This window comes from Podarcis cretensis, assembly GCF_951804945.1.
Source record: "Podarcis cretensis genome assembly, chromosome: 10".
In the NCBI taxonomy this organism is placed as follows: domain Eukaryota; kingdom Metazoa; phylum Chordata; class Lepidosauria; order Squamata; family Lacertidae; genus Podarcis; species Podarcis cretensis.
Window position 1 is genome coordinate 48409335 of NC_137179.1, and position 16607 is coordinate 48425941.

General features: G+C 40.0%; 1 protein-coding gene across 3 annotated transcripts in view; it reads left to right on the top strand.

Annotated features, from left to right (window-relative positions):
- TAFA2 (TAFA chemokine like family member 2) overlaps positions 1–16607 on the top strand; it is a 131464-nt gene that overhangs the window by 71514 nt on the left and 43343 nt on the right. For all 3 annotated transcript variants that reach the window (XR_013843196.1, XR_013843197.1, XM_079994451.1), the window contains exon 2: positions 13868–13974. Coding sequence is in view for 1 of the 3 variants with exons in the window: in XM_079994451.1 (XP_079850577.1) it covers positions 13868–13974 (107 nt within the window). In the remaining 2 variants the exon portion in view is untranslated. The remainder of the gene's footprint in view (positions 1–13867; positions 13975–16607) is intronic.

Here is a 16607-nt window from a genome sequence, read left to right on the forward strand (position 1 = left end):
AGATTGGACCCTTAACTTTATAACAGGCAGGTGACTAAGTTTCTTAGTTCTTAGATAATACTGATATTTTGAATTATTACTATTATTTAATTGAACTTCCTGTTGGTGGTTATATCAGATAAACATGCAGTTGTTTTGAACACTAAGATCATTTATAGGGATGGCATATTGGAAGTACTGCTTAAAAAAAAAAAAACAACAAAAACCCCTATACTTGGATTTTCTTGGCACACTTTCTTGAGCTACTATTTGTGGGTGATAGCTTTCAAACTGTGCCTCCCCACCCCTGCAATGGTATTAAAAATTAAACACAACTCTCTTGGTGTATAAAATTTTGCTCAGCCTTGATTGATCTCTTAAATCTGCATGCTTGCTTTGAGCATTGCTGGTCCATTTTTTATTCATCAAAGTGTAACACAATTTGTAAAAATAGGAGAAATTTCCATACAATTTAGCAGGCTTCCTTTGAAAAGGAAATGGCTATAATTTTTGACAGTGGTTAGAGGTGATCTTTCACAGCTTAACATGCTTTGGATAAAAGAGACCTGTTACTCTAAGAACTATACAGCTATATAACCACTCTGTGAAACATTTCACACCGAAGCAAACCTTGGTTTGTCTCTCACTCAGTGTATATTTAACAAGGAGCCTCAGTCAATCCTCTCTCTGCTGTCCTGACCACATAATGTGCAGCGTAGAAACTTGCATTGATGAGGAGACCTATGTAATATATATGTTAGCAACAAATGTTTGTCTTATTCATAAATTTATAATAGAAAATTCATATTTCAAAGTTCTTAAAGGGATGTATATAAAAAAATATAAAGGATGAAGTGGCTTTATGCAAGTTCCTTATGCATAAAGTATGCGGTCAGGGTTCAGCTCTGCTCAGACCTTGAAACGGAGGTCTCCTCAGATGAGAAGCAGGAGAAGCAGGACCCTCCAGCAAATGTCCAAACTGTCAAGGAGTCTGAGAACATATCAGATCTGGACATCCATGCCCCAGAACTGGAAGGCCCCTCTCCAGCAGCCTGGGTTCCATTATATTCCCATTGGACCACAGGAACAGAGGAGCTGGCGAACAAGGAAGACACTTAAGAGCTGCCACCGAAGTGCCTGGCTAGCTGTGTTTGAGATACTCCCAAGGGGTGGGAAGTACATGGAAACCCATGCTTGAATCAGTGTCTGACCTGGGGGAAATGGACAGATGCAATTCTACAAAAAAACCTTCTCACAAAAGAACTACATTGCAAAAAATAAAGTTGAAAATAAAGTGTGAAAATGGGATGGAGTTATTTGATGAACTCGTAAACTTCCAACCATATTAGCAGCAAGTGAATCGGAATCAACGCTTATTTCAGAAAGGTCTCCTTTCAGTCTTGTTGCAAGGTGCAGCAGTGCCAGCTTTTGATCAATGTATTCCAGAGGTGTGAAAATGCCCTGGGAGATACCATGGTTGTGGCTTTTTAAAAACATCACAGTAGTTGGTTAAGCTCTCCACTATTACTGTTTCATTGCAAATAGACTAGCATTTCTAAATGTGTGGGGCGGGGGGAGATAACATACCGCTAGTCACCTTGAATGGCAACACAGCTTTTAATATTCTGTAATTGCTACCTTTGTATAACAATTCTCAGGTGCAAAGTACTGTGGAGGTTGAGGTAATGACTTATGCTACCAGTGTATTGGCTGTTCAGAACAAAGTTTGATAATTCAAATAAGAAACTGTATAAAATCTTCTTGACTACCACTATTTCAATTCTTCCTAAGTCTGGTTCAGCTTTTGTTTATAATATAGCAATCAATATTTTAGCCCATGGCAAGCATTAATATAGTTGCATGAAAAGTTGGCATATATCAGAATTTGCTAGGTTCCAAGATCAATAGAATACAGAGTTTTACACCGCATACAATACCAGTGCTAGCAACTCGTGAAACTGTAGCTTTTTTTTTTTTTTTGAGCTATTACTTCATGAAAAATCACATTTATTTTTTACTGTACCTTCTGTTAATGTAGCATTGGGCGTAAAATAGCACATATTACCTGAAACAATATAGTATTTGAATCATTCGTAGTATAGTTACAATGGACCCTAGAGTTGGCACTGAACTCTGGAATTACCTATTCCAACCACTGGATTTAAGAGTGTGGATCATTTCCCCCCCGCCAAGACCTATTTCAAAATTAGTATGAAATGCCCCACCTATGTAATGGCCCACAAGAGAGACCTGACTTCCCTTTACGTACACAGGCATGCTTCACGTGACACAGTAAATTGAATTATGGATTACTGGGAATGTGCTGGTTCCCAGAGCCGAGAACAAACCTTGGCTAAGCTCTTGCACAAAGAAGAGTGAGAATAACCATGATACCCAGTGAAGTCATGCACAGAGTATCCCAATTTAAATTAATTGATATAAATCAATTGATTTTTGTGGGTCTACTCCTGAGTATGATTTAACTGGCTATCACTTTCATGCAGGTTACTAATCTAATCTAGGGTTTTTTCCAGACTGCTTTCAAAAAAGTTGAATCTGTGACAAAATGTTTGTACATGAAGTGTTTCTGTTCAGGGTTCTAGTGATCCAGCCAACCATGTCCTTTTCCAGGATATTCCATTTCCTGCAATTTTCTGTTTTGCCCCCATCAGGCAGTTAGCATTTTGTGGCCACTGTGCGTTTGTTAAAGAAATGTATAGTTCCACAATTCTTTGGTTTTCTAAATACAGTAACACCTTTCCTTACAAACAAAAAACTCCAAGGCAATACTATATCGATTGCAAAAGCACGATACCCTTCCAGTGCATTCATATCAAACATTACTGTAAGTCTAAAAATGGAATTGCCTTTGAAACCGAGACTGCGATAAGTGAAAATATTAGTGGCGTGTCTACACAAATAGGAATCCATGAACTATTATTCTTTCCCCTTTTTTAAAATATATAATTTTTATTAAATTTTCTATTTTACAATTTAGAATACTCATTTGAACATCCTTAAAATATCAGTGACCTCCTTTCTTCTCTTTCCATGGTTCATTTTGCATACCACAAATCCCTGCATATTTTACAAAAACTAAACCATTCAGTACAGTGGCACTTCTAGTTGCAGACATGATCCATTCCGGGGTGCCGGTCGCACCCTGAAAAGTCTGCAACCAGAGTGGCGCTTCTGCACAAGTGCAGAGCACAATAGAGCGCTTATGTGTATGTGCGAAGCGTGCAGAACGCTTATGCGCACGCGCGAAGCGTGCAGAACACTTGTGTGCACGCATGTGTGGCAAAACGCAGTTACGAGTTTGTAACCTGAAGCGTATGTAACCTGAAGCGTATGTAACCCGAGGTACCACTGTATTCCATTATTACATCCATCAAAACTTATTTACCTTATTTACACTGTTGAATTTATCTTAATGCTGCCAACGTTTTCAAGTGTACACAATTCCCCCCCCCATATATTCAATAAACATTTTCCATTCTTCTCTAAACATGTCTTCTTCTTGTTCTCTTATTCCATATGTTAAGTCTGCAAGCTGCACATATTCTGTCAGCTTAAGTTGCCATTCTTCTTTAGTTGGGACGAGCGAGGTCCCAACTAAAGTAGTATTCTTTTCCCCTCGCTGTGATTACTTACCCATATATCTCTGAAGAAAGGTGCATGGAATTACATGTCTGAAGCATATATTTCCTAAAATTGGAAAGCAAATAATGTAGATGAAACAGGTCCAGTACAGTGAAATGGGAGAAATGTTTGCACTAATGTAGCTGAGATTTTTTGGTGGCCCACTGATTTATTACTGCTTCCATGTGATTTTTACAACTAGTTTGACATGAAAATGGACCACTTTTAAAAGTATTATATCTATTCTATGCAATCATCTGGCAAACAGAACATCCTTTATTCCCACTTGGCAACCAATATTGCATGATTTTGCCAAATAATTTCAGCTATACTATCTTGTTCTCTGACACATCCTGCAATGGGATATATGCCATCACATTCTACAGTGGCGTCCTGTGTTCACACAAGACAGGGACAAAGTCTCCTGTGTTTATGGAAGAGAATGGACAGAACAAACCTGACCTAAGAATGGCAGCATTCAGAAGCAGTGGGAGAACATTTCAGTCTCCCAGGATGCTACTGCCTACAAAGTTGTTACACTTCAATAAAAAGACATTATAGGGAGACTTCAGTGTGAAGCTGCAATTCACAATTCATTAGCGAATTCTTTTGAATACAGACTCAGTGGGTGCATGGTTCCTACTAGCGAGAATAGTTGTCCCTTTTTACGTGATAAATCAGCCAAGCAAGAAAGGTGGGAGTAAGAAAAATAAGAGAGAGATTCAATGGCAATGGAAGAAAATAATACGGATAAGCAAGCAAACAGATCTGAATGTATGATTCCAGTTAATTCACTTGAGGATATATTCACAGGACATACTGACTTCCTCAGTGAGTTGCAGATAAAAACTGAACGGTTCAACACAAAGTTGGAAATGTTCTGTGTTCAATTCTCATTTTCTACACATTCTGTGATCCTGTGAAAGTGTTTCGAGAAGAGCTCGTGAATACATACTGTACTGTTAATTTGATTGGGCTCTAGCCTACAAATGTTTATGCCACAAGTCTCCTAAGTCTCTGATATGGCTGCCTCTCTGGAGTTAATAATATTATGTTTTTCCTTCTTCCCCCATTACATTAACATTCTGCTTGGTAAATTGAAATCTTAGTAATGCCTTTTGGAAACCATGTGTTTCATTCTCGTCTATTGCTTATCTGCATAAATATCTTGGCAATTATAACTTTAAGGTGCTTTGTTGTAAAGCATATTAACTAATTAGAATTCTCATTGCAGTACGCTATGATGCCTTGTATATATGTCAAATGGATATTGCTCTGTATTTTTAAGACAGCTGTAAAGCATTCAGTTGAGCTCACACGCTGCCAAATTACAATTCTTACAGAAAATAAAATAGTTGGCTTAGAGCCCAGACTTTGCCAATTAATTGTATTAAATGAAAAACTGAAAAATAATTCTTCCTAATCCTCATACAACAGGTACTTGACACAGTCCACATTGTTTGAAACAAAGCAGTACAGAGTCTCCGGTAGCCTTGTGCCTAGTGTCAGAAATCTTAAATTATACGAAACTCACACAATTCAGTTAAAGTAACTTGCAAATTATATTTTTGTTCCACAGAGCATGAGTGTAAAGAGAAACACAACGCTTATTTCAAATGGTTGCTCTTTCATAACCTCTTCAAACATTAGACTGTAAAGATTGGGGAACTCTCCAGAAAAAAACACATTCTGATGTCTTAAAGAAGCACATCTTATCAATTTACAGTGTATCCAAGGAGCTCCAAGACAACATAATTTGGGCAATATGTTTGCCCTAGGGTTCCCGAACCATATGCCAATTATCCTGTTTTTACTCTATTCCCATAATTGTGCAGTTTCGTTATAGCAGTTTACATTTCTTTTGTATAGTTGTTGAAGTGTTTTCAAGCGCTTTGAATTTTCAATTATAATTATGGTTGTATATGTAGGGGGAAGGATAGATGTACAGTCGTACCTTGGCTCCCGGATGCCTTGAGAGTCAAATGTTTCGATTCCCGAACGATCGAAAACCGGAAGTGAGTGTTCAGGTTTTTGAAACGTTCTTTTGGAAGCCGAGCGTCCAATGGGGCTTCCGCAGTTTTCTGCAGCCAATCAGAAGCCGGGTTTTAGAAGTCGAACGTTTCGGAAGTCGAACGGACTTCCGGAACGGATTCTGTTTGACTTCCAAGGTACGACTGTACTGTAATGTCTGTGGCAGATGCACCCCATGATCCAGGCCAGGGTTCCAGAATGCCCTTGCCTAGGCCTAGATTTTTCTACCCCAGGACTTGCAGAGAACACCGGGGTGTATGTAACTGAGCAAGGAGAGTACAATAAAATTAATATCTCCATTTAACTGGCATAACCTCAGACCTCAGGTTCTTATTTTGCAGAGTCCCAGGCCTCTAAAATCAACAGCCAGATTGCCAGATGCAGACACAAGTGGGGCAGGGGACTCCTGAACCTTTCAGATTTGGAGGGGGGAAATTCCACCAGATAAGGTTTCTCCACTGTTGTAGAAAATTGCTTCTGGTATGCTTCAGTTTATCTGGAATGTGTGCTATTGGCCATAACTAGTTAAAAAGAACTGTGTTGGATAAGGCATGTGTGGGGCTCCAGATGTTGGTGAACTACAGCTTGCATTAGCCTCAGCAAGCATGGTCAATGACCAGGGATGATGGGAGTTGAAATCATAGAACTGTAGAGTTGGAAGGGACCACGAGGGTCATCTAGTCCAACTCTCTGCAACACAGGTATATTTTGCCCAACGTGGGGCTCAAACCCACAACCCTGAGATTAAGAGTCTCGTGCTCTACCGACTAAGCTACTCTCACTCCTCAGCAACATCTGGATGACCATTTGTTCCCCACACCTGGGATAGAGTAAAGAGAGAGTTACAAAATTGTACTTCAGTTATTTCTCAAGTCGATTTGCACATCCACAGAACACAATCTCATTTGTCCAGGCACTAATCTGTCACCTAAGAATCATAGTAACCCGTCATCATCTTGTTATTGCTAGAAACAAAAGAAAACACTTTATAGGGCTAGCCCCTTGTTATCTATCTATTCTATATCTTCTGTGCCGTATTGATGAAGCATTTATGATCAAGCGTGAGGGAAGCTCACACAAAGAGCTCATTACAGTCTTGAAGTAACCAGCGCATGAACTGCTATGGCAAGGCTTTTCTGGTCCAGAAATGCCCATTGCTGTCAAAACAGGCACAATTGGTAAAAGGTTTTTCCCTAAAGGGGGAATGTAACCTCATCCAGGGTAGGCAACTGACCAGTTCCTCAGACCCAGGAGCTACTCATCCACAGGGATACCCCATAGCATAGCCACCAATGCTACTGTCTAGATCAGTGTTCCCCAACCTTGGGCCTCCAGCTGTTTTTGGACTACAACTCCCATCATCCCTCGCTAGCAAGACCAGTAGTCAAGGATGATGGGAATTGTAGTCCAAAACAGCTGGAGGCCCAAGGTTGGGGAACACTGGTCTAGATTCGATCCTGAAAGTTGGATTGGAACCACTGTAATACAGTGACACCCCCAATTCCCATATCCTGGAGCCAGTCCAGGATGATACCATACTCAATGGTAGCAAATGCCAATGAGAGATCAGGAAGCAAGAACAAGCTTGAACAAAGGTAATCCATCAGGGCTACTAAGGTGGACTCAGTTCTTTGGCCAGGTTTGAGCTAAATAATCTGTGTTCTCCAAGAATGCCTGCAGCTGCCGCATCATGTCAAATTAGTACTAGGGGATGATGACACTGATTGCTTCACACACCAGCCACCCTCCCCTTCCCCTTAAAGGTAAAGGGTAAAGGGACCCCTGACCATTAGTCCAGTCGTGACTGACTCTGGGGTTGCAGTGCTCATCTCGCTTTATTGTCCAAGGGAGCCAGAGTACAGTTTCCGGGTCATGTGGCCAGCATGACTAAGCCGCTTCTGGTGAACCAGAGCAGAGCACGGAAACGCTGTTTACCTTCCCCCCTGGAGCGGTACCTATTTATCTACTTGCACTTTGACGTGCTTTTGAACTGCTAGGTTGGCAGGTGCAGGGACCGAGCAACGGGAGCTCACCCCATCACGGGGATTTGAACCGCCAACCTTCTGATTGGCAAGCCCTAGGCTCTGTGGTTTAACCCACAGTGCAATCCGCATCCCATCCCCTTCCCCTTACTCTTTGCCAAATGCCCCAACCTACTTACTTTTGGCTTACTCTCCTCCTTCCCTAAGGCCCTTCCCTTGCTTTTCACAAAACCTCTGCAGCTCACCTGCACTACCTATGTCGCCCCTCTCACTCAACCTGCCTTACTGCCACAAGCTCAGCTCGCTCCCCTGCACTGCTTGCCACCCTGCCTTACTCTCACAACCCACCCACCACTGCCAACCCAACTCTCTCTCCTGATTCATCCTGCTAGAGGCCCAGCTCACTCACCCGCTTTCCTCCTCCACAACACCTCTTGCTTGCTTGCTTGCCTGCCAGTTTCAGATATTTATAGCAGTAGTAGTAGCAGCAGTACTCTGTTAGTAGCTACACTCTGGGTGGCTTCCTTAACCCTGGAGCATGTGCACTCCATTACATGTGGACTAGGATGACAGAGTAGTACGAATAGAGTATAGAGAGAGAAAGGATTTTGCATGCAGAAAGTCCCAGCTTCGGTTCTCGGAATCTTACGAAAAAACGAGATGAATGAAGAAAATTTAATCAACCATTTGCGAAAGCTTTATGGAAGCAAATGCTATAGCAATGATGAATGAGTGGAAAGACAGAGACCTCTTCAACCTTCAACCTCTTCAGTACAGATATTGAGAGAGAATTTGAAGTGACAAAAGTACTGTACGAGATTGTACATGACTTGGAGTGTTAAGGTTTCAGATACTTAGTTATTATTATATACAAGGGGGGAAATCATTGATTGACTTGATTATTGAATTGTTGAAGGTTTTTAGTATTTTGTAAAGCTATGTGCATACAGTGCTTTTCCCCTAGAAAAATAGGTGCTGGTACTCACCATGAAGTTGTTACAGTAAATGCCACACTTTTTAACAACAACAAAAAGAGGTGCTGGTACTTCATACCCTTAATTAGCCCGGTGTGGGGTGGGGAAGCACTGAGTACATCTATTTGAAAAATTAAATGTTGAGTAAGTGGTCACGGGATTTAAATCCTCTAAACTGGATAGTATGTTCAGTAAAAGTAACTCAACAACAACAACAAAAGACCTCTCCACTTTTGTATATATATTTAGGCCTTTTTGCATCTAGAATGGATAAACATGAGTTTCCACAACCTGCTGAAATGATAACAGAAGAATAAATAAATGGATTGCAATCTGTTGATCTGTAGTCAGATATGGAAATGCAGCTTCATTTGAAGCTTTTAAAATAGAGCTTTCCCAACCTGTTTCCCTCCAGGTGTTTTGGACTCCAGGCTGTGTTGAGCTGAAGAGCAAGGCACCTCTCCAACAGCAGGAGTGGATATGCCTCAAAACTCCACAGTTACTTCTCAAAGCCCTACTACTTTCACTACACTAAACCATGGTTTGATGCTACTTGCATGAACAGGAAGGAGCCACCATGGCCAGCATGAAGACATCTACAGAATTTAGTTCCTTTCCCTGCAAAACCTAGCTTGTCATTATATATGAATCAGAGGTCTTGGTTTAAAACAAAAACTGCTTATTTAAATTGTCTGCTTTATAACACATGGTTTTAGTAGGCTTGTTTAGAAATCGACCAGAGTTTGTTTTAAATGAGGATAGCATTAAACTAAACTCTGTACAAAAGTTCTCATGGTTGTACGGAAACAGAAGGGAGAGAAGAGTGTAACAGCTCATGCACGTAGCTCTAAATGATGGTTTGGTGTGTGAAAACCAGGCAACTATATCCACAGTTAAATGCGACTAATTCAGTGAGTTATTTCGTGTTGCAGTTTTTTATGGGGAACAAGATATCTCTTGGGTTTTTTTTCTTACTTTGTTTTCTCTATTGCTTTTGTTAGTAGCCTGTCTGAAAATTAACGAAGGTGAAAATTGCAATCAATTGTGTTGCAAAGGAGCTGATGTTAATCTGGGAGCATTGTTGATGAATAATGGCACTGCTTTAGAAAGGACACTATTCATTAGAACCACAGTATTTCTAAAAGGTGTTTCAAGAAAACTTATTTTGTCAGAAAAGAAAGAAATATTTCCCAAGGCATTTAGTTTTAAACATATTAACATTCATTGTACAAAAATACAGTTTAATAAATCCAAGCCCTTATACATAATAGTATGTGCATACTATTTTATTGTGGAATAATAAAAGTGTTCTGACATGGAGAATATTTCCCCAAGTTATGCATATTTTGCTTATATACAGGTGATATGCATACTTTAATCTTAAATGTCTTTTTTGTGTTGTTATGTATGCCTGTTTCAGTAAAGACCGCCCTTTCACAGCCGTGATGATTTTACCCAGTTAGAATGCATTTATACAATAAGCGGTGCTTCTCTGTTGTTCTTCCGTGGTTGAGCTTTCCCACAAAGGTCTCACTGTGCGGTTCGATTATCCATTTAAATGTGTTCAGCTTATGCTCAAGAACCAGGGGCATTTTACACAATATTTTAAAAGCCCTTCTTTGAGTATCTTCTGTGGGTACAATTGTGTTGTGCGTGTGAAATCAAAATCGAAAGCCAGTTTAGCATTTAAAATTTGAGTTCAGGCTAAAAGTGATTTTGCACTGCAAACGGTTTGGTTTAAGACCTATTGCTGCTCACCTGTGGGATATAATTCTGAAAAAGAAGCAAAGTGAAGCCTACTCTTCATCTCTTCCACCATTTTTCAGCTATACCTTTCCAAAGACAGTGTAGTGGGAGACAATATAAAGTTGGATGTGCCCCACTGCTGCACGCCATGAGATTGCCTGAGCAGCCTACTAGAGCAACCCGTTCTCTGCAGAGACTGGATAGTTTAAACCAGTTTGTTTAAATTCTGGTTTCTGGGGTGCCTCCTGTACTCACCAAGTCCTTATGATTTCTAGATTTAGACCACAAATGGAGAACTTGCAGCCTTCTGTGATATATAGGTTAACTCTAGGATATTGTAGAGTCAGAAAATATTCAGAAAAGGGCAAAATGATCAAGGGGATGCAGCAATGAGGAAAGGCTGCAGATTTGGAGACTTTTTAGTTTGGAGGAAAGGTGAACAAGAGGTGAACGTTATGGAAGTTTATAAAGGGCTCATCCACATTTACCTTTTGCCCTGCACTTTCTAGGCACAGCCCTGTGCTTTAAAGTACCGTGTCCAAGCATTTTATTTTTATTTCATAGCTCTGGTGCTTCCTTTGTGAAAACCTGCTCTTTAACGGTGAATTGGAACAAATGGCAATTTGGGTTTTCAGCAGATTGCCAATTCGGCCGTAAAGAGCAGTGATTTTGCGGGAAATGTGCTGCCCCCCCTTAAAAAAAGGAGCACTTGGACACAGCGCTTCCTTTAAAGTGTGTAGAAACACAGCACGAAAGGAAGTCTGGGTGAGCCAAAAATTATACATGGCATGAATAAAGTAGATAAAGACCATTTTCATCTCCCCCCCCCCTTCTCTCATAAGTCTGGAACTTGCAGATATTCAGTGAACCTGAATGCTGGAGGAATCAGGACAGATAAAAGGAAGTACTTCTTCACACAGTGCATAGTGAAACTATGGAACTCACTGCCACAGGAAGCAGTGATGGCCACCAATTTGGATGGCTTAAAAAGAAGATTGGACAAATTCATGGAGGAGAGGGCTCTCATTAGCTGCTAGCCATGATGGCCATGCTCTGCCTCGAATGCTTCTGAACACCAGTTGCTGCAAATTGCAGGAAGGACACTACTGTTGTGCTCAGTTCCTGTGCTTCTCATAAGGGGCATCTGGTTGGCCACTATGAGAACAGGACTAGGTGGGGCACTGGATTGCATTATGTTCTTATGTTCTCCATAAAAACATCATCTTCTTGGTGGACATTGAGAAATGGCTGATGTTGTGCCTTGTCTTCAGTTTTGCAGCAAAAATATGTGACCTGCTGGGATTTTGTTTCCTGTATGAGTCTACTGCCTTTGCTGCTATTTTGAGATGACGTTATAGCTCTGATTCAGTAGCATATTATCACCGCTATTTAGTGGCAGAAAGCTTTTTGTCTTTGTACCTATAATTTAACATTCCCTAGATTTGTCAGCCTATAATACAGCAGAGTAAGATGTTGATAGCAGTCAGACTTTCAACTGATACTTTCAAGCATTTTTGCTATGGATGTTGTTCGCAACTCATGTGAAAGACTGGTTGTGTATAAGGGAAACTTAGATGAGGAAGGGAGGAATCAAAGTTCATCAGGTACAACAGACAAAGTCCCTTTGTTGCGTATACTGTATTTACATGAATCTAATGCACCATTGAATCTAATGTGCCCCTCAGTTTTCAAAACCTTGAAACCGATAAAGTATTTGCTGGTGCATGTAAATGCCCCATCGTATCTAATGCGCACCCTAATTTGGCAAAAAAGAGTGTGCATTACATTCAAGTAAGTACAGTACTCAGGTGAAACTATCAAGTGGTAAACTTTGCTGCCTGAAAACAGCACTCTCAGTTGACTGTTTGACTTAAACACATGATTGCAGAGGCACGCTTAGGCTTCGCTATGGCTAGCCGTGAGAGGAATGCTACTCTGATCGGTTGAGTGGATCTCATGGGTCTCTCTCAAAGAGATTGCCACTCAACTAATCATTGCAGCTTCTCCCCTTGCCCCCACCCTCTCAGCTGTTAGTTTCCATTGCACAACGCAAGTGAGGAAAGGATACCGTGATTCATTTTTACACCTTCGTTGCTTTTCTGTAACATTTGTACCAGCCCTCATGTTAACGCTTGTTAGAAATAATACTATTAATAATTAGGCGGTTCTTGGAAAAGTCATCAGGTCGACATGGTAAGAACATTTTCTCAATTTGCAGCCCTCCCCCTCTGCATGTCTATTCAGAATCCAGAGCCACTGCTTATTAAGTAGCATGTGTATTTAGGATTACAGAATAGACTAAAAAAAAAGTAGGATGGTAGCGTTTGGGTTTTTCTGCTTATTGCTGTAGCACACAACTATGGATTTTGGGAAGCATCCTGGGATGTTTGCATAATTAATACAGGAAGCCATCCATGTGGCTCAAAGCCCATCATGCTTTTTCTTTGAGAGGCGGTGGTCATGTGGACTGGCAGGGGCAGACATTCCCTGCCTGTTTCTCTGTGCTCTGTTTCTGTGCTCTATAGCCACGGAATCAACCCTGTGTAACTAGCTATCTAGGTGTGCTGTTTCAAATAGTGTGAGGGGTTCTCGCAAAGTACGGTATATCATAGACGGTATCATTGATGGTCTGTGATACACTTTGTGGGCATCTTTTGTGCCAACTTCTAAATGCCTGCTGGAAACTTTTCTTTTTTGCCAGTCCTATGCCAGTCCTTCCACAATGGTTTAATGATATTTGTTTTTAACTTGTTTTTAAAGTTTTATGTTTTGCTTGCATTTTTTTTAACGTTTTTATTGCTGTAAACTGGTTTGAAATATTTTTACGCTGTAGCAGTATATAAACACTTCTTTTTATAAATTAATAAATAGGATACATTAATAAATTAATGTAATAAATAGGATACATAGGTTTTTTTTAAGGTAGTACCATAGGATTCTCGTTGCCTATGATTAATATGTTTTATGTCCTCACTTCTTCGCCTTCTTTGGGTGTAGGAGAAGAGGCTGTGATAAGGTATTAAGAGGCAGTGATAAGCTTTCCCCTCTCCTAGGAAGGCTTTCCATTGATATTGTGTTGGTATAGTTGTGAAGCTCTCAATGCCTTATTTGAGCTGTACCTTGATTAGCATCAAGGTGAAAGTCGCTCCCCTTGCTCTTTAGAAATTATTGCTACTATGCAGCCTAACACAAGTAGAGCCATTATTGTGGTATTTACCTATTGGGCTAAAAGACTAGCTTAAGCAAATGACATGTATTTGATCTGACTAACTTCCTGCCTTCCATGCTGGGTGATTGATATAGAAATGCCTGCCAGGTGTCTTAAGCTGAAATCTTAGGCACATTTAACTGGGATGAAGTCCGACCGAATTTCAATGGTGTTTATTTCTCAGTAGACTCAAATGGGACTACGCTGTACAAAATGTATTTAACTACTTCTATAAAATTGGGGAAAACATGAATTATACTTACTGAACATTTTTCATTTTGTGTATTTTATTTTTTTCCTCCTAGGATGAATAAAAGATACTTACAGAAAGCCACAAAAGGAAAACTGCTAATAATAATATTTGTTGTAACACTGTGGGGCAGAATAGCATCTGGGGCAAACCACCACAAAGGTAAGAAATTGCACGGTATGGTACTGATGTGGCACCTATCTGCAAACTCCTTGCTTCAAGGTGATAACAGTTTAATGGTATTATTATTATTATTATTTAAATCATGTGATTTTTCTTTGTTCATTGGCTCCTGTGGGTTTTTGTTTTATGTCTATGTGTTGACAAATCAGTGTTAAGTAATGTTTTCTTTAAGTAATGTTGCTTTAGTTTCCTGCTATTGTGTCCTGAAATAATTTTATGTTAATCCTTTTTAATAACTTTCTTTTTTTAATCACCATAATTTTGTTTTTCTTATCTGAAGATGGTAAACTTGAAAAATTGAGCAAGCTTATAATAAAGCTGTTTCTCCCATAAAAAAAATGTTCATCAAAGAGTACATAGAAATATTGTAAATGAGTTCATGAAATGAGCCTCGTAAAAAACCATCTTGAGTAACACGTGGGCTGCTGTAGCAGTTCAATTATCCATGCCAATGAACTCTGAAGAGACATTGTGTGCGTGCTGAATAGTCGTGTCTCCATTCTCAATAAGACCTCAGAGTGTTCTTCTCTGGTGTCTACAGAAATAGGGCTTCTCCCTTATTGCAGTGTACTCTTTCACTTCTCACTATAGAATTATGCTTACAGTTCTGACAGCTTTTAGCAGCTTGAAAGTAATACCCTTTTTTATTTTTACTTTTATGACTAGGAACTCTTCTCCAGGGAACAATATCCGTTGATTTATGGATTAATAGGAAACAGCTCTCTTGTTATACCTAATCTAAAACACCTTGAGATGCTAGTAATAGTTTTTGCTCTACAATACAGTCCTAAAGTTTATTTCTCATTTTGAGGCGCCTGTGTACATTCTCAGGATTCAAGCTTTGAAAATTTGGCTGTGGTTTAATTAAAGTTATGGAGAATGAAAGGGGAAGGGGAGATTTGGAATTAGTAAGGATTTAGCATCAGTAAGGACCAAAATAAGAAGAATTTCCCCATGGAAAATCCATAATCAGATCTCACGTTTCCTCCGCTTTAAAAGCAACTGCTGAAGTGTGGGGATAAATGTGGATAAAGGTTGCAGTGCTGGGAAACACTTTATGTTTTCTTCCACCCACCCCACATCAGTTTTCCTTATCTAATTAGCAGCTCTTGGAGCTACTGTTTGACCCACTGCAGAAGACATATATGGCTTCCATATCATGTCACTGCCTTCTTCCCAGCTCAGCAGATTAGAGGTGAAACCACACCAACCAATTTGAGAGAAGGATTTGATTGCTTGCATGCATACTGTATACATGCCCTTGGTTGGTGCACTTGACTTGTTGAACACATTTCAAAAGGGTTGGCTACCATTGTAGGAAGACCTGCAAAGGAATAGGTACGTCTTCGATTTATTTGAAAAGCTGCAGTTGTGATTGAAAGTCAGAAGCCAACCCATGCGCAGGTCAGTATGCATTATGTCTGCATGCCATTATGTGACTGGCTCAGCACATAGCAGCATGATTGAAAGTCCGCAATGGCTGACAAAAATCCATAGGTGCCACAGAATCAAACAAGTTGTAAGAAAAACAAGACTATGAAGAAATTATTCCCACAATCCTGCATTAAGACACAGCCAAAACTATGGATTAAAAAAACCTCTGGCTTCCAGAGGCTTCAAATACTTTCCATGGCAATGGTCAGCAACAGGCACCCAGTTGTCAGTCATGTGGGCCACTTCTTATATTAATTTTTGCTATGTGGTTAAGGAAAGCAAAAGGCCTTATTTTACTTACAAGGCAGCCTCATGTTGTGATAAATACTATTATAATAGCATTGCCTCATATGCTGCTTTTCTGAACAAACCATGTTGGACTATACTGTTTCGTTAATAATGCTTGAGAACTTCACAACTGTGCTGAGCGTCTACAGTTTCTTAAAAGTATAAAATATATATTCTCTGTTACAGCTCTAACCACATAATATATTATAGGGACTCACAAACTGGAGTTACAGCTGGGTTTTTTTTTTGGGGGGGCATATTGTTGACTTGATAGCAGTTAATGTACGTAGCTGCTATATAGCATCACAGCATCCAGCTGTCTTAACAATGCTTTTATCAATAAGGATATTTAAAGAAAATGCTCGTTTATGCTTACTTGGTGTCCTTTTCTCATTTATGCACTACAGGGGCTGGAATTGGGGTTTATAGTACTGCTGCTGTCTCTGGCCGCAGACCCTGCCTCTTGGCACACTGAGGGGAAAAAAGGTCAGGGTAAACTGTGCAGTCCAGTATTGAACTCAGCAGCACCTGACACAGAGCTGAATTAATCATATTCATACTGAAAAATTGGAACAGTTTTATTGTGTTCCCTTGCATGGCTGCTGTTTCATTTCACCCAAAATGTCATTTCATCCAAAGCCCAAACCTAGGGTATTCAAACAGCTGTCATCTCAAATGTGCAATAGTGATCTGCTGTCTGGTCTACATCACAGTGTTCCAATGGTGCCCTGCTGATTTCATCTTCTATATTCTCTCAGATTCTGTTATCTTTGCTCTTCGTATACCTGGCAGATGTTCTGGGGCTAGCCATGTAATTAAGTACCCAAAAGTTTCCTTCTTCCAGATGCCTTATTTTCCTCAGTAGTCATTCCATAGAAATGCAAAAGCAA